Source organism: Esox lucius, chromosome 20 (assembly GCF_011004845.1).
Source record: "Esox lucius isolate fEsoLuc1 chromosome 20, fEsoLuc1.pri, whole genome shotgun sequence".
Taxonomy (NCBI): Eukaryota; Metazoa; Chordata; class Actinopteri; order Esociformes; family Esocidae; genus Esox; species Esox lucius.
The window spans coordinates 43,773,017-43,797,473 of record NC_047588.1 but is presented as its reverse complement, the minus strand read 5'-3'; the positions used below and the strand labels follow the sequence as shown (position 1 = coordinate 43,797,473).

General features: G+C 42.0%; 1 protein-coding gene across 1 annotated transcript in view; it reads right to left on the bottom strand.

The window, feature by feature from the left end:
• igf2bp2a (insulin-like growth factor 2 mRNA binding protein 2a) overlaps positions 1 to 24,457 on the bottom strand; it is an 81,605-nt gene that overhangs the window by 16,403 nt on the left and 40,745 nt on the right. Inside the window, exons 3-10 of the mRNA XM_029115411.2 lie at positions 21,896 to 21,944; positions 21,015 to 21,066; positions 14,794 to 14,857; positions 12,591 to 12,881; positions 10,459 to 10,593; positions 7,325 to 7,447; positions 5,733 to 5,868; positions 3,239 to 3,373 (exon numbers count right to left, since the gene is read on the bottom strand). Coding sequence (XP_028971244.1) covers positions 3,239 to 3,373; positions 5,733 to 5,868; positions 7,325 to 7,447; positions 10,459 to 10,593; positions 12,591 to 12,881; positions 14,794 to 14,857; positions 21,015 to 21,066; positions 21,896 to 21,944 — 985 coding nt within the window. The remainder of the gene's footprint in view (positions 1 to 3,238; positions 3,374 to 5,732; positions 5,869 to 7,324; positions 7,448 to 10,458; positions 10,594 to 12,590; positions 12,882 to 14,793; positions 14,858 to 21,014; positions 21,067 to 21,895; positions 21,945 to 24,457) is intronic.

Genomic DNA, 24,457 nt, shown 5'->3' with positions numbered 1-24,457 from the left:
TCTGATGCCTGTGTTGTGTGTACAGAGCATGACTTGAGACCTTTCTTTTGCAGACCTGTGTAGGAGAAGCAATTCTTTGATGACAGAGTCAAACGGTCCTAAACCACGCCTGGACTGTGGCTCAGAAGCAGCAGACGTACACAGCGGTTGCAAATATCGATAGCAGCAACCACGTTAGAAGAAAACATTTGTTGCATCATTTCAAAGAAACATTTGCCAAAAATGTCACTCAAACAGTGGCAGGAATAAATTCAACCACACAACTACTCACATTGTTTCAAGACCACGGATTGTATATTCTGTCAAAGAGAAAATAGTTGATCTGTATTCGATCTCCAGCATGCAACAATAAAAAATGCACCACAACATGAAATGTCATGTACACTGTACTTCCAATTGCAACTTCATTACTATTGAATTTACCACACAACTAGTGATCTAAAGCTGAATAAGTTGTTTTTCATTTGAGGTCAAAGGCTGACAGTCCGGCCATCGCCAACGTTGGCCACACTCACTGCAAAATGCTAGCCAACTAGCAAGGCTCAAGCGTGAGAAAACAAGACAAGGCTCTGAATTAGGGACATATACTTAGCCCTCTAGAAGGCCTTGAGGCATACGTTAGATCGGTGATATGTCATCCTGGGCTCTCATCTCCACACACCTTTAAGGGGGAAAACACACCTGCATGCCATGAAGACGACAACAGCATAAACAAGACAAATCGGCATTAATGAATAAGGCTTGTCATGCTGAAGAGATGCTATGTAGCTGGTTGCACCAACAAAACCCTGATCTGAAATTTGTTCCCCTGCCATGTCCTAAAAAGATCCTGATAGAAGGGCTTTATCTATAAATACTACCACTGTGTTTAGGCCATCGCTATGTAAGGATAACATGTTAATGCTAAAATTAGCTAACTTTGATGTAACAGGATTCCCTTTAAATCACTAAATTCATCCAGATCACTTGCCCTCCATTCTCCCCCAATGAAGACAGACCCTTTCGGTTTCAAGAAAAGTCAACAGTTTAGTGCCAACAACCATAAAGAATACGAAACTCAGCAAGAAATCCAGTAAGGATGGAGAAAGCTCCGTTTGTGAGTCAAGAGCCATGTATCCACTTCCTGCTTTGTCAGAAGATCCTGTTTGTGAGCCAAATGTTTCTGCTTTCAAATTCCTATACAATTACAATTGAAACGACAATCATTTATCAAATCAGAAGTTATTTCACATAGGCATATGTTAAAGCATTGTTATTGGTGATTCCATCTTGCCATTGCATTTTCCATTTTGTTATCATGCTGTACTGCTGTCAGTGTCACCTATTCAACTTAGCTGCAGACTGACCGGTGTTAAACACCGGCCGGGCAAATGTAGCTAGCTAGGTCAGTTGTCAGAACACGTTGCTATTGCTATTGCTAGCCAAAGTTCCCAGATGTGCTGGTCTGATGTATCATACAATTGTCCCACCTATTACAAGACAATTTGTGATTGGTTGATTCTACTGTCATTCCACAATGCTGCTCTAATTGATGTCAATGTCAGTGACATTGGCAAGTTCCTTCTATTCAAAGCCTGAGGGCCTAGCCAATGAGTGTTGAGCACAGCTGGATTATTTCTACCAAGAGAAAAATTCCAATTTAATATTTTACCAAATAAATCAAATAGGAAGAGCATTACAATTAAGACAAAAACAGATAAAATCAATGAAAATAAAATTACAAATGATGATATATAAATATATATATATAATCTTAACAATAATCTTAAATCTTGCCTTAAGCTAAAACGAACGCCTAACCTTTAATGTCTAAAATTAACCCTGATTGTAAACCTAAACTTAACCCCAAGTCTTATAACACTTCTTTTCAAAGAAAGATTTTTTAAATGTTCTCACTTATCATTTCTTTCCTTTCCAAAAACTCAAAAGTTGAACACACACACAACCCAAAACACATAGTAAATGCAGACACTCTCAAACACACCATGTCACCACTTCTGCTCGATTTCAGTCTGAGAATATGCATTAGATTCAAGATGAGTCATTCAGTCATTGAAAACGGGAAGTAGGTTATATCTTCAAATTGCACTGTGGTTTGACAAGAACACTAAATTAATGCCAAAGCAGAATATAGACAGAATGCCCCCAACACAACATAATTTAGGGTGTAGTGTAATAGTAAAGAATGTAGAGTAATATGTTTAGTGTGTAGTGTAATATTTTAGTGTAGAGTAATAGTTTAGAATTTAGAGTAATAGTTTATTGTGTAGTGTAATAGTTTAGAGTGTAATGTAATTGTTTAGAGTTTAGTGTAATAGTTTAGTTTATAGTTTAGTGTGTAGTGTAATAGATTAGTTGTAGGGCAATAGATTAGTGTGTAGTGTAATAGATGAGAGTGTAATGTAATAGTTTAATGTATAGTAACACAAGTGTGTTGTGATATAGTTCAGTGTGTAGCATAATAGTGTAGTGTAATAGTGTAGTGTGTAGTCTAATAGTTTAGTGCGTAGTATATTAGTTGAGTGTATAGTGTAATAGATTAGGGTGCAGTGTAATAATACAGTGTATAGTGTAATAGTTTAGCATGTAGTGTAATAGTTTAGCGTGTAGTGTAATAGTTCAGTGTGTAGTGTAATAGTGTAGTGTGTAGTGTAATAGTGTAGTGTATAGTGTAATAGTTTAGCGTGTAGTGTAATAGTTCAGTGTATAGTGTAATAGTTTAGCTTGTAGTGTAATAGTTCAGTGTATAGTGTAATAGTTTAGCGTGTAGTGTAATAGTTCAGTGTATAGTGTAATATTTTAGCGTGTAGTGTAATAGTTCAGTGTGTAGTGTAATAGTGTAGTGTGTAGAGTAATAGTTCAGGGTGTAGTGTAATAGTGTAGTGTATTGTGTAATAGTGTAGTGTAATAGTTTGGTCTGTAGTGTAATAGTGTACTGTAATAGTGTACTGTAATAGTTTGGTGTGTAGTGTAATAGTGTTATATAATAGTGTACTGTAATAGTTCAGTGTGTAGTGTAATCGTGTAATGTAGTGTGTAGTGTAGTGTGTAATAGTGTAGTATAGTGTGTAGTGTAATGTGTAGTGTAGTGTGTAGTGTCTAGTGTAGTGTGTAGCATAGTTTTTAGTGTGTAGTGTGTAGTATAGTGTGTAGTGCCTAGGGTGTAGTGTAATGTGTAGTGTGTAGTGTCTAGTGTGTAGTATAATGTGTAGTGTGTAGTGTAGTGTGTAGTACTCACTAAGAAGGGGTTGTACCCCTGCGGGGGTGCAGGGGGAGCCCCTCTGGGTCCAGCTGAAGGCGGTAAGACAGACAGACCACTGGAGAAGATCCCCAAGGAGCTGAGGCTGAGCCCAGGTATAAGGTTGGTTTGTTGCTTTGGGAAGAAGAACAGGCATGTTACACCGGAGTGTTTTCATGGATTATGAGCATGTCTCTAAGGCAGAATTTACAAAGGCATTTCTCATCCTTTCATGCTAATTGGTATTTTGAGCCATCAAAGTACATCACATAACATTTCTTTCAGCGCTGATCTAATTGGTAAAAATACATATAACGCAATAAAAAAAAAACATCTGAATTAGATTGCCCAGGTAAATGCATTTAGAGTGTGACCTGTCTTTCCTCCTGAGGGAATCAGAACCTTCGTGTTCAGAATGCTAAAAATAAGCAATAAGGCAAAAGTTGTGATACATGATGAATATACTATGGCTATCTGTGGTGGTAGTCTCATACCACGGCTATCTGTGGTGATAGTCTCATACCACGGCTATCTGTGGTGATAGTCTCATACCACGGCTATCTGTGGTGATAGTCTCATACCACGGCTATCTGTGGTGATAGTCTCATACCACGGCTATCTGTGGTGATAGTCTCATACCATGGCTATCTGTGGTGATAGTCTCATACCACGGCTATCTGTGGAGATATTCTCATACTACGGCTATCTGTGGTGATAGTCTCATACCACGGCTATCTTTGTTGATAGTCTCATACCACGGCTATCTGTGGTGATAGTCTCATACCACGGCTATCTGTGGTGATATTCTCATACCACGGCTATCTGTGGTGATAGTCTCATACCACGGCTATCTGTGGTGATAGTCTCATACCACGGCTATCTGTGGGGATAGTCTCATACCACGGCTATCTGTGGTGATAGTCTTATACCACGGCTATCTTTGTTGATAGTCTCATACCATGGCTATCTGTGGTGATAGTCTCATACCATGGCTTTTTAGTGAATCATCAGTTGGAATAAAAATCAGATGGTTTATACTGTATTAAATCCATATACTTCATAAAATCTATATATACTGTGTAATATCTAAATACTGTATAATATCTATAATTATGTATATCTATATACATATATGTATCTCTCTCTCTCTCTCTCTCTCTCTCTATATATATATATATATATATATATATGTCCATACACTGTGTAATATACATATACTGTGTAATATCTACACACTGTGTAATATACATATACTGTGTAATATCTATACACTGTGTAATATACATATACTGTGTAATATCTATACACTGTGTAATATACATATACTGTGTAATATCTATACACTGTGTAATATACATATACTGTGTAATATCTATACACTGTGTAATATACATATACTGTGTAATATCTATACACTGTGTAATATACATATACTGTGTAATATCTATACACTGTGTAATATACATATACTGTGTAATATCTATGGTGTCTCGCTAGATGGCCCTCATCACTAGCTTTAGGGCTCACAGAAGAACACCTAGAATGAATCCAGTCTGTCGTGTTTAACAGATCTACATATATTCATACATATATATACTTTCAACATACATACATAAATTTATACTTTCTAAAGTATAACTGTAGAAATATCTGCCAAACCTACAAATCATTCTATTCCTCACTGATAATTATTTGTTACAGCCAGACTTAACAGGAAAGGCTTAATGCAGTAAGACTGCTGAGTATACATCAAGATATATAAGTTACAAAATTAATCCTATGTGAGTTAATGCACAAAGAAATAAAGTTTTCAGAATCTATTTCACATTTTCTTGCAATTTAGTCACCAGTTGTATCGTTAGCAGGATCACTGGTGGTTCACCAGAAAGGTGAACAGTGATGATGTCCCGAATGAGTGTGAAAGTGTATCTGGGCGACACAGAGATGCCGGATCAGATTAGTTGTGCTGGGAAGTGAAGTGCTTCAGTTAACTGGATCATTCTGTTGTTACAGACAGGGATTGCAGTAGTGATGGAAAGTCCAACACTCTTTACTGACTCAGATCTGAGAGTCATTCAGTAAAACAAACAAATTTTCCGACAATATGTTTTTGTGTGTGTTAGTAACAAAGCACACTGGACAACCTACAGGGAAATGATAAACAACAAGTATTTGATCTCTATGTAGATGTGACAGAGAGACTTACATTAATATTAGTGACGTGACAGAGAGACTTACATTAATATTGGTGATGTGACAGGGAGACTTACATTAATATTAGTGACGTGACAGAGAGACTTACATTAATATTAGTGATGTGACAGAGAGAAGTACATTAATATTAGTGATGTGACAGAGAGATTTACATTAATATTAGTGATGTGACAGAGAGAAGTACATTAATATTAGTGATGTGACAGAGAGACTTACATTAATATTAGTGATGTGACAGAGAGACTTACATTAATATTAGTGATGTGACAGAGAGACTTACGTTAATAGCAGCAATGTCGTTCTCGTATGCTTCCCTCAGTTTCCTCATGATCTCGCCCTCAGCCTTGCAGCAAGCCTCCAGACTGCCCTGTACCGTTATCGTGCGCTCAGGGTTGTAGATGGTGAGGTCCTGTAGCCTGGAACACACAAAGTCACAAACTCACATCCATCACAGCTAGCCCTGTGATTGTCAGCCAGACAGCTAGCTAGCCCTGTGATTGTCAGGCAAAGCAGAAGGTGACAAATGCCATTGCTCCAACCTGAACAGAACTAGATTTTGAACCTTAAAGAATCCCTTCTCCTAACTATTACACTAAGTGGTGTATGTAGTGAGTATCCCTTTAAGTGGTACAAGCTGAGTGTATGTAGTGAGTATTCCTTTAAGTGGTAATAGCTGAGTGTGTGTAGTGAGTATCCCTTTAAGTGGTACAAGCTGAGTGTATGTAGTGAGTATCCCTTAAATTGGTAAAAGCTGAGTCTCTGTAGTGAGTATCCATTTAAGTGGTAATAGCTGAGTTTATGTAGTGAGTATCCCTTTAAGTGGTAATAGCTGAGTTTATGTAGTGAGTATCCCTTTAAGTGGTAATAGCTGAGTGTATGTAGTGAGTATCCTTTAAAGTGGTAAAAGCTGAGTGTACTACTGACTAAGTGAAGTGGAATGACACTACATGCTGGGTGGCTAATGAGCTTATAAGAGGAAAAGAGGGGTGCCAGTGCCACTACAGAGACAGTGACAGTGGCACTACAGAGACAGTGTTACGACAGAGGTAGAGACAGTGCTAATACACAGACAGTGGTACTACAGAGACAGTGCCACTACAGAGACAGAGACAGTGCCCATACAGAGACAGATACAGTGCCACTACAGAGACAGTGTCACTACAGAGACAATGCCACTACAGAGACAGAGCTACTACAGAGACAGTGCCAATACAGAGACAGTGCTATTACAGAGACAGAGCCACCACAAAGACTAAGACAGTGCCACTACAGAGACAGAGCCACTACAGACACAGGGAAAGTGCCACTACAGAGACAGAGCCACTACAGTACAGTGACAGAGAAGGTGCTACTACAGACACAGAGACAGTGCCACTACAAAGACTGTGCTACTACAGACACAGAGACAGTGTGACTACAGAGACTGAAACAGTGCCACTACAGAGACAGTGCTACTACAGACAAAGAGAAAGTGCTACTACAGAAACGGAGACAGTGCCACTACAGAGACTGTGCTACTACAGACACAGAGACAGTGCTACTACAGACAAAGAGAAAGTGCTACTACAGAAACTGAGACAGTGCCACTACAGAGACACACAGCTATTTGGAGGTAACAGGGAATAATTTAATGCACTGAGATTTAACCATATGGCTGATTTCCTTCTTTCTGGTTCATGACTGCGTAGATACCTTTAATGAAACTGACATAATTTAGTGTGAACACTTACCAACAGCTGTAATGAATTGTACACTAATGAAATGACATTCAATACAGTGAAAAGAATAGCACAATTTAATCCTAAGGACAGGGTCTGGATCAGGGTTAGCTAGCTAGCAAACTAAACAAGTAGATTTAAATGTGGTTCTTACGAAGAGATGGTAATTTTGGTCCCTGTTTCATCTTCAATCTTCTTCAGGTTCCTTCCCTCCTTTCCAATCAACCGTCCAACCAGGCTGTTGTGGGCCAAAATCTTCAGGGGAACCTCCTCCATCCTAGAAAAAAAGGGTCAGGGTTATCTACTGGGTTCACATGGTTATCTACAGAGTTATCTCAGGGTAATCAAAAGGATTCACCGCGTTATCTACAGGGTTCACAGGGTTATCAACAGGGTTATCTACAGGGTTCACAGGGTTATCTACAGGGTTATGTCAGGCTAATCTACAGGATTCACACCATTATCTACAGGGTCCAGGGGGTTATCTACAGGGTTATCTACAGGGTTCACAGGGTTATCTACAGGGTTATCTCAGGGTAATCTACAGGATTCACAGTGTTATCTACAGGGTTCACAGGGTTATCTACAGGGTTCACAGGGTTATCTACAGGGTCCAGGGGGTTATCTACAGGGTTATCTACAGGGTTATCTACAGGGTTCACAGGGTTATCTACATGGTTATCTACATGGTTATCTACAGGGTTCACAGGGTTATCTACAGGGTTCACAGGGTTATCTACAAGGTTCACATGGTTATCTACAGGGATATCTACAGGGTTCACCGGTTTATCTACAGGGTTATCTCAGGGTAACCTATAGGATTCACAGGGTTATCTACAGGGTTCACAGGGTTATCTACAGGGTTCAAATGGTTATCTACAGGGTCCAGGGGGTTATCTACAGGGTTATCTACAGGATTCACAAGGTTATCTACAGGGTTATCTCAGGGTAATCTACAGGATTCACAGCATTATCTACAGGGTCCAGGGGGTTATCTACAGGGTTCCCTACATGGTTCACAGGGTTATCTGCAGGGTTCAGAAAGTTATCTGCAGGGTTATCTACAGTGTTCACAGCATTATCTGCAGGGATATCTACATGGTTATTTACAGGGATACAGTTAGGTCTGGAAATAATTAGACACTGACACAAGTTATGTTATTTTGTCTGTTACCGTTACAATTGAAGTTACAGTTAAAAAATGAATATGGGCTTTAATTTGAGGAAGGGTTTAGGAATTACAGCACTTTAATATGTAGCCCCCTCTTTTTGAAGGAACCAAAAGTAACTGGACAATTTACTTAGAAGCTGTTTCATGGACAGGTGTGGGCTATTCCTTCGTAATTTATTCATCAATTAAACAGGTAAAAAGTTCTGGACTTTATTCCAAGTGTGGCATTCGCATTTGGAAGCTGTTTCTGTGAACCCACAACATGCAGTCAAAGGCACTCTCAGTGCAAGTGAAACAGGCCATCCTTAAGCTGCAAAAAAAATCCATCAGAGTGATAGCAGGAACATTACAATAGGAGTGCCCAAATCAACAGTTTGGTGAATTCAGAGAAAAAAACAAAGCACTGGTGAGCTTTCCCCACACAAAAAAGGCCTTGACGTCCATGGAAGACAACCATGGTGTATGATCATAGGATCCTTTCGATGGTAAACCCCTTCACCACATCCAGCCAAGTAAAGAACACTCTCCAGGAGGTAGGCATATCATTATCCAAGTCTACCATGAAGACAAACTTCACAAGAGCAAATACAGAGGGTTCACCACAAGGTGCAAACCATTCATAAGCCTCAAGAATAGAAAGGCCAGATTAGACTTCGCCAAAAAGGCTTGGAACGGCTCATGATCCGAAGCATACCACATCATCTGTAAAACACAGTGGAGGGAGTGTGATGGCATGGGCATGCATGGCTTCCAATGGCACTGGGTCACTAGTGTTTACTGATGATGTGAGAAGACAGAAGCAGCCGGATTAAATCTGAAGTGTATAGGGATTTATTGTCTGCTCAGATTCAGCCAAAACCAGCTGCTGAAGACAAAACTTAAGACCCACGAACAAACAACTGTAGACAGTTGCAGTAAAGGCCTGGCAAAGCCTCACAAAGGAGGAAACCCAGCGTTTGGGATGTCCATGTGTTCCAGACATCAAGCACTCATTGCTTGCAGAGGATTCTCGATAAAGTATTAAAAATGAAAATGTTATTTATGATTGTGTTAATTTGTACAATTACATTTTAGCCCCTGAAATAAGGGTACTGTGTATGAAAATGGTTGCAATTCCAAACATTTCATACAATATTTTTTTTCAACCTGTTGAATTAAAGCTGAAAGTTTGCACTTCAATTGCATCTCTGTTGTTTCATTTCAAATCCATTGTGGTGGTGTACAGAGCCAAAATTATGAAAATTGTGTCAGTATCCAAATATTACCTAACTGAATCTACAGGGTTCACAGGGTTATCTACAGTGTTATCTACATGGTTATCTACATGGTAATCTACAGGGTTATCTACATGGTTATCTACATGGTTATCTACAGGGTTATCTACAGGGTTGTCTACAGGGTTGTCTAAAGGGTTGTCTACAGGGTTGTCTAGAGGGTTGTCTAAAGGGTTGTCTACAGGGTTATCTACAGGGTTATCTATAGGGTTATCTATAGGGTTATCTAGAGGGTTATCTAGAGGGTTGTCTAAAGGGTTGTCTAGAGGGTTATCTACAGGATTATCTGAGTACTTATACTGAGTAATGAAAACTTGGTAGTTTAGTTGGTGTTGGTGAACTGGGACTGGTTAGGGGTGATAGCAGGTTTTAGTTTACTGGGACTCATCAGGGAGAGTCCCAGTAAACCAGGAGTCCTAGTGGAGGAGTTAAGTCTGATTAGAAGACTCGTGGAAGTGTAAGGTTTGATCTGAGAACTGGGGTTAGAGTGTGAAATACAAGGAGTTAAGATTGATCTGCAAACTAGCGGTGAGGCTGTGAGGGTGGAGGAGTTTGGTTTGATCTGAGAACTGGGGTTAGGGTGTGAAGGTGGAGGAGTTTGGTTTGATCTGAGAACTGGGGTTAGGGTGTGAAGGTGGAGGAGTTTGGTTTGATCTGAGAACTGGGGTTAGGGTGTGAAGGTGGAGGAGTTTGGTTTGATCTGAGAACTGGGGTTAGGGTGTGAAGGTGGAGGAGTTAAGATTGATCTGCAAACTGGCGGTGAGGCTGTGAGGGTGGAGGAGTTTGGTTTGATCTGAAGAATGCTGTTAAACGTATGAGGGTGGAGCAGTCAGGTAGACTCACGCCTTGGTCTCGCTGGCCTCCTTCTGCATGATATGGAGGATCATATGGCAGGCAGAGGAACATCCCTCAGGGGTGGAGTGAATGGTGATGGGCTTCTCCGCTGCTCCTGCATTCTCCTTCCGATGGATGTCCACTCTGATGCAGACAACAGGCAGACGGCGGTAAACATCACAACACAAACATGAACATTACATGCACCTAACTTAATAACATAATCATAATATAATAATAACATTACGTACTGACTTCAGCCCTGACTCCAACAGATATACCATAACCTAGACCAGACCCTGAGTCATGGGTGGAGGGGTCAAAGTTGGGGTCTATACCAATTCAGGTCCCAGTTGGGATCTATAACAATTAATGTCAAAGTAGGCGTCCATACCAATTCATGTCAAAGTTGGGGTCTATACCAATTCATGTCAAAGTTGGGGTCTATACAAATTAATGTCAAAGTTGGGATCTATACCAATTAATGTCAATGACTGGGTCTATACGAATTCATATCAAAGTTGGGATCTATAACAATTCATATCAAAGTTGGGATATATAACAATTCATATCAAAGTTGGGATCTATAACAATTAATGTCAAAGTTGGGATCCATACCAATTCATGTCAAGGTTTGGGTCTGTACCAATATAGGTCAAGGTTTGGGTCTATACCAATTAATTTCAAGGTTTGGGTCTATACCAATTCATGTCAAGGTTTGGTTCTGTACCAATACAGTGCACACCTACAACATGGTTGTGGATTTAAAATTCCATAGGCCAGTTTAATAAAAGTTTAATTCTAGTTGTTCCCGGATTAGATTTGAAATCTTACTCATTTAGCTGACACCCTTGCACAGGGCAAATTTTATACATGAGAAGAAGGGACAAACTAACCAGTTGGAAACTGAGGCTGACTAGGTATCATGAGGGTCCAATTGAAAATGAAGCTATGAAACATGGGTTAACAGCCTTAGTTAAACAGATTAATGTCCCACCTGTAAAATGGCAGTGTCCCCATTACTGCCATGTGGCATTTGAATTTGACCTAAGACCCAAGGGAAGAGTTCCCCTACTGACACTAAATCCCCAACACTACTTCTACCAACATCTGGTTTCCCAACCAGGACCAACCAGGACCAACCCTACTCCATTTCAGAAGCAAGCCATCCGTTGATGTAAGGACCAATAGTAGGATGCAGGGTGATGTAGGGGATAGTAGTAGGATGTAGGGTGATGAAGGGCCCAATAGTAAGATGCTGGGTGATGTCGGGGCCAGTAGTAGGATGCAGGGTGATGTCGGGCCAGTAGTAGGATGCAGGGTGATGTAGGGGACAGTAGTAGGATGCAGGGGGATGTAGGGGACAGTAGTAGGATGCAGGGGGATGTAGGGGACAGTAGTAGGATGCAGGGGGATGTAGGGGACAGTAGTAGGATGCAGGGTGATGTAGGGGACAGTAGTAGGATGCAGGGTGATGTAGGGGACAGTAGTAGGATGCAGGGTGATGTAGGGGACAGTAGTAGGATGCAGGGTGATGTAGGGGACAGTAGTAGGATGCAGGGGGATGTAGGGGACAGTAGTAGGATGCAGGGTGATGTAGGGGACAGTAGTAGGATGCAGGGTGATGTAGGGGACAGTAGTAGGATGCAGGGTGATGAAGGGACCAGTAGTAGGATGCAGGGTGATGTAAGGGGCAGTAGTAGGATTCAGGATAATGTAGGGGCCAGTAGTAGGATGTAGGGTGATGTAGAGGCCAGTTTAATAAAGTGATGTAGGGACCAGTAGTAGGATGCAGGGGCCAGTAGTAGGATGCAGGGTGATGTAGGGGGCAGTAATAGGATGGTTTGACTGAATGTACTACAAATGTACTACATAGTAAAACAGATAGGACAATGAACTAGATAGTAAACCAAACAGGATAACCTATAGTAAGCACATCTGTGTACTTTAGAGAATGCATACCGCCCAAGATAGTAAACCAGACATGATAATGTAATATATAATAAACCAGACATGATAATGTACAACACAGTAATCAAGAAAGGACAACATAATGTATAATAAACCAGGCAGGATAATGAAATATACCATAAACCAGAGAAGATAATGTACTGCACAGTAATTCAGAAAGGATGATGTACTTTGACTGTGTCTGTTTGGTGACGTTCTTGATGGTGAGGCCCTCCTTGCCGATGATGGCCCCTACAAACTGTGTAGGCACCAGCATGCGTAGCGGGAAGTCGTGCTGTTTGTGTCGAGGCCCTCCGAAGCCCCCAGATGGCCCAGGCTGGGCCCCGTCCTGATCGCGGGACGATCGACCCCCTCGGCGCATTCGGGGGGCCTGTGGAGGGGGAGCAGCATCCATGTCCAGAATGTAGGAGACCCTGAAAGAGTAGTCCTCAAACTGGTGACCTGTCAACTTCTCTATGGCTCTGTGGAGGACGACGGAAAAAGAGGGGAAAAGAAAAGAGAGAGAGGTGACAACAGGGAGAGAGAGAAGTACATAAGAGAATGAGAAAGGGAGATATGAGAGGGAGAAAGAGAGAGAGAGAGAAGGAGAGTGAGGATGACCGTAGATTCAGTGTAAGGGTCAGAAATAAATCACACAGTTTTCCATTCAATCAGAAAGAAAGGTTACAAATGTGTTCCTTAGCTGTCCAATAACCCCTATTGGTTTGCAGAACGGTTTTAGTTCCATGGAGAATCATTTTGGTTCCATCGAATGTTCTACAAAGAAACCAAAAGGGATCTAGCTTGAAGAAAAAATATTTTAAGCTAAAATAAAATACAATCTTGAGAATAAACTCATTAAATATTGAGAATAAAGTCGTTGTGTTTCGAGAAAAAACTCGCTATATTTCGAGAAAAAAAGTCTAAATAAAATCTTGAGAATAAACTAATTAAATATCGAGAATAAAAGTCGAAATTAAATGTAGAGAATAACGCATTCGATCAGTGTGCATTGCATAGCCTACTGATAGAGGACATGGCAGAGTTGGATCAATTAGTCAAACTATAATATATACTTTCTTTCAGTAACAAAGAAATACTATCAACTTTAGCTAATTATGACAGAATTATAATTAGCATACGAACTTTAAAGAGAACGTGCAAGCGGCTAGGTCTTTTTAGAAGAAAAAATCTGTCCAATTTGCGCGATGTACTCGCTTTTGTCCAACATGAATTGACAACCAGTGGACAAATGCAAGGTTACATAAAAAAATATATTTGAAGCAAACTATGTTTTGATGTAACTGAACTCAGACGTTTTTGAAGGAGCAACATTTTATAAGTCCGTTCGATGGCCCAGAAATACTACTAAGACTACCATATATAGTTAAGCACTTTCATTTGCGATATCATGTGAAACAAAGTCAGGCCAAGGCCTAACTCTATGATATCATGTTCATACGAAATACGACTCCTTTGAGAAAACACCACCAATACAACTCAAAATCTCCATTCCCTGACCTTAATGAGTTTATTCTCAAGATTGTATTTCGACTTTTTTTCTCGAAATATAACAAGTTTTTTCTCGAAACACAACGACTTTAATCTCGCATTATAATGAGTTTAATCTTCAGATGGTTTAATTTTTGTTATTATTGCTTGGCACTAATCCTCTTCTGTATGAAAGAAACCTTGAGAAAACATTTTATTTTTTTTGTAAGAAAACAAGAGTACTGGTCTACAAATACTGAATTTTTTTTTGAATCTAACTATTTAACCAACCAAAGTATATTGTAATTTACAGAATGTCAACATTTTCTAAGACGACAATGATTGGACTGAACATAATCTGATACATCACTGTAAAGAGAAGGGGTTCTGTATAACTAATTATTACTGTAATGTGAAGGGGTTCTGTATTACTGTTATGTGAAGGGGTTCTGTATTACTGTTATGTGAAGGGGTTCTGTATTACTGTAATGTGAAGGGGTTCTTTATTACTGTTATGTGAAGGGGTTCTTTATTACTGTTATGTGAAGGGGTTCTGTATTACTATAATGTTAAGGGGTTCTGTATTACTGTAATGTGAAGGGGTTCTGTATTAATGTTATGTGAAGGGGTTCTGTATTACTGTTATGTGAAGGGGTTCTGTATTACTGTAATGTGAAGGGGTTCTGTATTACTGTTATGTGAAGGGGTTCTGTATTACTGTTATGTGAAGGGGTTCTGTATTACTGTAATGTGAAGGGGTTCTGTATTACTGTAATGTGAAGGGGTTCTGTATTACTGTTATGTGAAGGGGTTCTGTATTACTGTAATGTGAAGGGGTTCTGTATTACTGTAATGTGAAGGGGTTCTGTATTACTGTTATGTGAAGGGGTTATGTTAACTTACACTCTAGCTTCTTCCTTGGTTGCGTATGTCACATTCACCACTGCTGTCACTGTGTCTGTGTTTACTGATGAGAGAGAGATGGAGAGATGAGGGTGGAGGAGAGAAGTGAGGGAGGAGGATGAGATAGCAAGTGTGAGAGAGGTGAGACAGAGGGATTGGGGAGCAGAGAGAGAGGTGAGACAGAGGGATTAGGGAGCAGAGAGAGAGGTGAGACAGAGGGATTAGGGAGCAGAGAGAGAGGTGAGACAGAGGGATTAGGTAGCAGAGAGAGAGGTGAGACAGAGGGATTAGGGAGCGAGAGAGAGGTGAGACAGAGGGATTAGGGAGCAGAGAGAGAGGTGAGACAGAGGGATTAGGGAGCAGAGAGCGAGGTGAGACAGAGGGATTAGGGAGCGAGAGAGAGGTGAGACAGAGGGATTAGGGAGCAGAGAGCGAGGTGAGACAGAGGGATTAGGGAGCGAGAGAGAGGTGAGACAGAGGGATTAGGGAGCAGAGAGAGAGGTGAGACAGAGGGATTAGGGAGCAGAGAGAGAGGTGAGACAGAGGGATTAGGGAGCAGAGAGAGAGGTGAGACAGAGGGATTAGGGAGCAGAGAGAGAGGTGAGACAGAGGGATTAGGGAGCAGAGAGAGAGGTGAGACAGAGGGATTAGGGAGCGAGAGAGAGGTGAGACAGAGGGATTAGGGAGCAGAGAGAGAGGTGAGACAGAGGGATTAGGGAGCAGAGAGAGAGGTGAGACAGAGGGATTAGGGAGCAGAGAGAGAGGTGAGACAGAGGGATTAGGGAGCAGAGAGAGAGGTGAGACAGAGGGATTAGGGAGCAGAGAGAGAGGTGAGACAGAGGGATTAGGGAGCGAGAGAGAGGTGAGACAGAGGGATTAGGGAGCAGAGAGAGAGAGGGGGGGAGAGAGGGATTGTGGAGCAGGGGGGGGGGGGGGGGTTGGGGAGCAGAGAGATGGTGTAAGAATTCAAAATGTTCATAATAAGCACAATGTCTTGAGGTAAAGCCAAATATGATGACCGATCTTATCATGAAATGTCGATATGTCCACTAACATAACACCAAAATGTGTGCTTGTTGCATTTGGCAAAACCAATGCCTAAATTTGTGTTGCACTGTCTGTCAAATTGTCTAAATCCTGTTGATTTAGTTTTGAACTGTCTATCAAATAGTCTAAACCTCCCTGACTCAGTGTTGGCCATTCTGTCAAAGAGTCTAAACCTCCCTGACTCAGTGTTGGCCGTTCTGTCAAAGAGTCTAAACCTCCCTGACTCAGTGTTGGCCGTTCTGTCAAAGAGTCTAAACCTCCCTGACTCAGTGTTGGCCGTTCTGTCAAATAGTCTAAACCTCCCTGACTCAGTGTTGGCCGTTCTGTCAAAGAGTCTAAACCTCCCTGACTCAGTGTTGGCCGTTCTGTCAAAGAGTCTAAACCTCCCTGACTCAGTGTTGGCCGTTCTGTCAAAGAGTCTAAACCTCCCTGACTCAGTGTTGGCCGTTCTGTCAAAGAGTCTAAACCTCCCTGACTCAGTGTTGGCCGTTCTGTCAAAGAGTCTGGGATGGGTGGTAGGGCGACACTGCAGTGAAACAAACAACTCTGGCGAACACAGCAAATACACAAACATTAATATACCATCTGTCACAGAAACCATGCTAAAATCAATTGTGAGACGTGATTTGGGTCTAGTCGTCACACTTAACTTTTCTGAGATTTCTGCGAGAAAGGGATTACATCCCGAGACTAGAAAAAATAAGTGGTGTGATGAAACTGCAAATATAAAGCCAACAGAAAGGCACACAAAACCATTTTATTTCAGTCATCCAGCAAATGCTCTCAAACAATACAACAACACATTTCACCTCGTTTGATCAGCGATTAGAAAAAACAACCATTGGGTTACAGGCCCTGCAATCACCATCAGTCCCCGTAACATGTCTCACTAGGTGAGAAACTAGGAGACATTTATTATTTTATTTTTTTCTCTGTAGCACGAACCAATGAAAGTCCTGTGCACGATGCCCACAGCTTTAGCACCAAAGGAACATATACTGAAGCAAACGTTTCAGCCACCTAATAGATGAGAAAGATATATGAATAGAAGACTCAATAAGTACATCCTTGCTATTGACCAAAGTAAAGAGAAAAGGTCTCCCTGCAGAGGAAGGCTGAGTGATCACTGCAGTATGAAAGACCCAGGGACAGTTCTGCACGCACTTACAAAATACAAAAATACTAAATGATTACAGGACATGACTTCCCTAAATATGAAACCATAATTACGTTTCAAAAACATTAGATAAAGAGAAACTGTGAATCCTACCAGGGGAGAATAAATACAGCTCTAGGCTGGCAGAAAGACCCAAGATCAGGGACAGGGAGGAACAATAAGTGCCAAAAGATGAAAAAAATGACATTCCCCCTTCACACACACACACACACACACACCATAGACACCAAACATTCTACAGCAATCATCAATTTAACAAGTAACAACTGTAGTTCTACAGTAATACTGCTGTGGATAATATTACAGATAAAGAGATGACGAGATAGACAGTGGTGAGACAGAGGAGAGAGGAGAAATGGAGGAGAGAAAGAAGAGGAGAGAGAGGAGAAATGGAGGAGAGAAAGAAGAGGAGAGAGAGGAGAAATGGAGGAGAGAAAGAAGAGGAGAGAGAAGAGAAATGGAGGAGAGAAAGAAGAGGAAAGAGAGCAGAAATGGAGAGATGAGAAATGGAGGAGAGAGGAGAAATGGAGGAGTGAGGAGAAGCAGGGAAGAGAGAGAGGAGACAGAAGAGAAATGGAGGAGAGGAGAAACAGGGAAGAAAGAGAAATGGAGGAGAGAGGAGAAGCAGGGAAGAGAGAGAGAAGAAATGAGAGATGGAGGACAGAGGAGAAACAGGGAAGAGAGGAGGGGAGAGAGGAGAAATGGGAGAGAGAAAGGAGAAACAGGGAAAGGGGGAGAGAAGAAAAGAAAGAGGGAAAATAAAGAACAGTCTGAAACAACATGCATGTCAAAGACATTGTAAACACTGTGGGTCTGGATTTGGAAATCAACAACATAATATACTCCTCTGCTCTAAATTAGATTTAATAAGAGATATTTCTTTCCTGAAATTTAAAAGAGAATTGACAGATTTTTTTTAAATGCATGATGAGCAGAAAATGTATTTTGTAAGGAGAAAATAAAGACAGTAGGTCTTGTAGGTGAATATGTCTGGCACAATATCCATGTTGGCTTCTTTCTTTTTGTATTATTTTTACATATACTGTATTTTTATTGCTACCAAAACATGTTTGCTTTGGCAATAGTTGCAACCACCCATTCATCTCAATAAAGCACCTCCTGAATGGAGCTGAAAGAGAGGGGTGAATTAAAGAAGGAAAGTGAAAGTGAAAAATAAAGAGATGGTGAGAACAAATGTAGAGAGAAAGAAGAGACAAAAAGATGAGATAGGTAAGAGGAAGAGGAGGAGGAGGAGGAGGAGGGACAGATAAAGGAGATACATAAAGAAGACATTTGGAGGCAGAGGGGAGAGGGAGAGACTGACTGATGAGAGTAAAGTTGACAGAAAGGAGAGACAGATAGTACCAAGAGTGAAGCGGGGAAAGAGAAGACAGGTGAGGATAAAAAGAAAGAGAGTATTTAGAGAGAGAAAAGAGAAAGAAAGAAATGCAGAGGAGGAAAACCAGGAGACGGGATCAGGTTGGGATCAGGTTGGGATCAAGTTGGGATCAAGTTGGGTTCAATCAGGTCCACATCCAAAGGTGTCTCTGTTCATTCTCTCAAACTGGTTCCCAAGGACTAATGCTCTGGGTGCACACACACTGACACACACACACACGCACACATGCGCGCACTGAGACACACACACACACACACACTGAGACACACACACACACTGAGACACACACACACACTGAGACACACACACACACACACACACACTGAGACACACACACACACACACGCTGAGACACACACTGAGACAAACACACACACACACACTGAGACAAACACACACACACACTGAGACACACACTGAGACAAACACACACACACACACACTGAGACACACACACACTGAGACACACACACACTGAGACACACACACACACACACTGAGACACACACACACACACACACACACACGTACACACTGAGACACACACCCAGAGACACACGCACACACACTGAGACACACACACACACACTGAGACACACACACACAGACACACTGAGACACACACGCTGAAACACACACACACACTGAGACACACACGCTGAAACACACGCACACACACACTGAGACACACTGAGACACACACATTGAGACACACTGAGACACACATGCTGAAACACACGCACACACACACTGAGACACCCACATATACACACTGAGACACCCACATATACACACTGAGACACCCACATATACACACTGAGACACCCACATATATACTGAGACACACACACACACACTGAGACAAACATACACACACTGAGACACAAACACACTGAGACACACACACACAGTGAGACACACACACACACACAGTGAGACACACACACACAAATACACACACACACACACTGAGACACACACACACACACACACAAATATACACACACATTGAGACACACACATAAATACACACACACACTGAGACACACACCACACACACACACACACACACTGAGACACCCACACACACAAATACACACACACACAAATACACAGATGGAGTATTTCTGACCTTGTGTGGAGCAGATATTTAAAAAATCCAGATTTTATTTTGATATCCAGATTTTTTTCAACTTTGCAACTCAAAACCTTTCCCCACCCATGGTTGGTCAGAGAGGACCCTCACCGACAGAGCCAACTAGAAGCTCACAATAAAGCACATGAATGCAGGCCTAATCTTGTTAGCGTTGTGGCATACAGCTGAGCAGAGATGTCAGTATTTGTAGGCATGGTAAAGCATTTTATCAGGAATTTATTTCTTGGGGGGGATACATCTTTGTAAAGCAACTGTTGTCAACAAGACAGAACCGAAGTGTTTAAAATACCACAAGTGTGACCTGGTCTAAAAAGCAGGAAGTAACCCTGCCCAGACAGACACATATTGGATAATACTTGGAGGGTCAGTAGATATCTGACCACCCTGAGGTCCTGACCCATATGTCATGTGTAGGTGAAGCTAAATCTACTCAGCGCTGATGGCTGATGTGATCATTGGCCCATCTCAAAATATGCCACGAAACTGCTGGTCAACTCAGAATTTGGACTTGTTGACAAAACAAAAATTAGCTTCTACAGATTAGCCTTCTTTTTTCAGCAAAAGCCATTTGCTTTCCAACCTGCACTTAATTCCAAGGACCACTACACACATTGATGACAGACAGCTTCTATTCAAGTCCGGACAGGTAACCACTGGATTTAGAATTAAAATGGCTAACATAACCATGAGTTGAAAACATGGTCACATGATCAAAGTCCAGGCTCCCAAACCCTTCCATTAATGACTGTGTGTCTGTGGACCCAATGGAACAACAAGAGTTTGTTAGGTACCAATCGAGTCCTGGGCCAGAACCTACATTACCAGCAAAAGCCTAAATTCTTCAGTGCATAGATTCTCCAAGTTGTCAAGAAAATTTAACAGTGATGCTATTGGCTTCCTGTGGATGTATTGTAACAGTTGAAAAGATAGTCGTAATGTATTGTTACACTTGAAAACATAGTGGTAACGTATTGTTGCAGATGAAAAGATAGTAGTAATGTATTGTAACTGTTAAAGAGATTTTATTAATGTATTGTAAAAGTTAAAGTGAGAGTAGTCATTTACTGTAACAGTCAGATATTAGTGCTGTATTATAATATTTAAAGAGAAAGCAAAGTAATACTGTAACAGGCAAGAAAAAAGTAGTGGTGAATTTTAACAGTTAAAGACATAGTAGTGGTGTATTGTAACAATTCAAGACATAGTAATGGTGTATTTAACAGTTCAAGACATTATAGTGGTGTATTGTAACAGTTAAAGACATAGTAATGGTGTATTTAAAAGTTAAATACATAGTTGTGGTATATCTTAACAGTTAAAGACATAGTAGATGTGTATTGTAACATTTAGAGATACTGTAGTGATGTATTGTAACAGTTCAACTGATAGTAGTGGCGTATTATATCAGTTAAAGAGACATTAGAGAACAAAATGTCTCCTACCTTGTTCCACGTTCTCTACAGTACCATACTGAGCTAGGAGGCCGTCCAGAACCTAAGGATTGCAGATAACACAATGATTTACATAAACATACACTCACAAACATACACTAGCCCAGGGAGATAAATAAAGTGCCTGCAAAAGTAGGTCAGTGTTCACAAAAACAAACAGACATACCCATACACAGAGACATACACACAGACAGACACATACACCCGCCCCCCAACACACACACACACACACAGACACCCAACTAGTGAGCCAAATGGGGCAGTGGTAAGAGGAAGCTCCTCTTCTGAGAGTTTGTTCTGTCCAACTGTCCTGGGTTACTGTCCCTCCGATAAGCTTGTGTGTATGTGTGTGTACGTGTGTGCATGTTTGTGCATGTGTGTGTACGTGTGTGTACGTGTGTATATGTGTGTGTATGTGTGTACCCACCTCCCCAGTCCTAGTCCTCAACACCCCAGTCCTAGTACCCACCACCACAGTCCTAGAACCCACCACCACTGTCCTAGTCCTCAACACCACTGTCCTAGTCCTCAACACCACTGTCCTAGTCCTCAACACCCCAGTCCTAGTCCTCACCACCCCAGTCCTAGTACCCACCACCACAGTCCTAGTACCCACCACCACAGTCCTAGAACCCACCACCACTGTCCTAGTCCTCAACACCACTGTCCTAGTCCTCAACACCCCAGTCCTAGTCCTCACCACCCCAGTCCTAGTACCCACCAACCCTGTCCTAATCTTCCCCCACCCCAGTACTAGTACCCACCACCCCAGTACAAGTACCCACCACCCCAATCCTAGTACCCCCCCCACCACAGTCTTAGTCGTTAACACAGACAGGCAGACAGACAGGCAGACAGACAGGCAGGCTCACCTCCCACTGTAGATGAGGGGGAATGTTCCGGATCTGGATCTTCCGACTCCTGCAGAGATGAGAGAAGAGGGTTAAGGTTGAACCCCCAGGTCAATGATCAATCTGTTAAACCCCCAGGTCAAGGATCAATCTGTTAAACCTCCAGGTCAAGGATAAGTATGTTGAACCCCCAGGTCAAAGATCACTCTGTTGAACCCCCAGGTCAAGGATCACTCTGTTGAACCCCCAGGTCAAGGATCACCCTGTTGAACCTCCAGGTGAAAGATCACTCTGTTGAATCCCTAGGTCAAAGATCAGTCTGTTGAATCCCTAGGTCAAAGATCAGTCTGTTGAACCCCCAGGTCAAGGATAAATATGTTGAACTCCCAGGTCAATGATCACTCTGTTGAACCCCCAGGTCAAGGATCACTCTGTTGAACCCCCAGGTCAGGGATCACTCTGTTGAACCTCCAGGTCAAGGATCACCCTGTTGAACCCCCAGGTCAAAGATCACTCTGTTGAACCTCCAGGTGAAAGATCACTCTGTTGAACCTCCAGGTGAAAGATCACTCTGTTGAATCCCTAGGTCAAAGATCAGTCTGTTGAATCCCTAGGTCAAAGATCAGTCTGTTGAACCCCCAGGTCAAGGATAAATATGTTGAATCCCTAGGTCAAAGATCAGTCTGTTGAACCCCCAGGTCAAGGATAACTCTGTTGAACCCCAAGATCAACGATCAGTCTGTTGAACCCCCAGGTCAAATATCATCTTTTACTGACCATGTGTAATCACAATCCCCCCCACACACACAGACACCTAGACACACAGACCCCCACACACACACATACACACACACACATATACAGGGAAACATACTAACCAGGGGTAATCAGTCAAACTGAACACCAACAAATTTAACACTAACAAACATTTTGAAACACTTTAAGTCTCAATCAAAGAGCAGAAGCTGTTTAGTGGTGAGATAGAACTGGCTTTTACACAACACTGAACTAAATATTTTCATCTGTGCTGAGCTAGTGCATAATAGACGCTTTCTACAGAACCTACAGACCTCATCTCATCAACATTTTGTTATATGTTCCATACATTATGGAAATTCTGACATCACAGATGTTAAAGGAAATTCTGTACAGAATGTTAAAGATTATAATAATGCCATGTTTTTGCAACTGTCTAAATTTACATGAACAATCCACAGATGTCATGGGTAAGGAATGGTCTATTTAGAATGGTACAGCACCAGGATTCATTCAGAAACAGTTCCCAGGGGTTTAGGATACCTGTGCAGTCACACTGTAGCTGCCGTGGCCAGCCAACAGACATCCGGCTTCAATACAAAAGCAGGGCAGCCATCCAATAGTGAGTAACCAGACGTGAGAGCATGCTAGAACCAGCAGGACAGAAACCAGCAGGACAGACAAAAAATTTCTCATCAAGTGCAGCAGCTCAGGATCACTCTACTGAAATGTACTGAAACCAATGTAACTAGCAGACCACTGTGACTAGCAGATCACACTGACTAGCAGACCACTGTGACTAGCAGGGCAAGCTGACTAGCAAACCAGTGTTACTAGCAGACCATTGTGACCAGCAGACCACTCTGATTAGCAGACTACTCTGGCTAGCAGACCACTGTGACTAGCATGGCAAGCTGTATAGCAAACCAGTGTGACTATCAGTGTGACTAGCAGACCAATGTGTCTAGCAGACCACACTGACTAGCAGACCACACTGACTAGCAGACCAAAAAAAAAGATCTTCCGGACAGGGAGGACAGATACTCCGGACAGATAGGACAGATCCTCCGGACAGGGAGGACAGATCCTCCGGACAGGGAGGACAAATCCTCCGGACAGGGAGGACAGATCCTCCGGACAGGGAGGACAGATTCTCCGGACAGGGAGGACAGATCCTCCGGACAGGGAGGACAAATCCTCCGGACAGGGAGGACAAATCCTCCGGACAGGGAGGACAGATTCTCCGGACAGGGAGGACAGATTCTCCGGACAGGGAGGACAGATTCTCCGGACAGGGAGGACAGACCTTCCGGACAGGGAGGACAGATCCTCCGGACTGGGAGGACAGATCCTCCAACTCTAAAGCAGAGTGGTTGGATTAGAACCACAAAGACACTGCTTTCAATTAATTAACCAACTAAGCAACCAAGAAACCTACCAACCAACTATCCAACCAAATACCTAAGTTAAATTAAATCAGTCAAATGTATTTTATAAACCCCTTTCTGATCACCAATTGCCACAAAGTCAGAACACAGGGAAGAAACCTAGAGAGGTGCCAGATTCCTCTTCTGGCTGTGCATGTTTAGATGTCCTGCGGGTCAAGAAATATAGGTGGGCGGAGTCCAGAGTCCAGGTAGAATAACAGTCACCTGTACAACCAGGTAGACAGGGATATTGACTGTGTCCAGAGTCTTTAGACAGAATAACGGTCACCTGTACAACCAGGTAGACAGGGATGTTGACTGTGTCCAGAGTCTTTAGACAGAATAACGGTCACCTGTACAACCAGGTAGACAGGGATGTTGACTGTGGACAGAGTCTTTA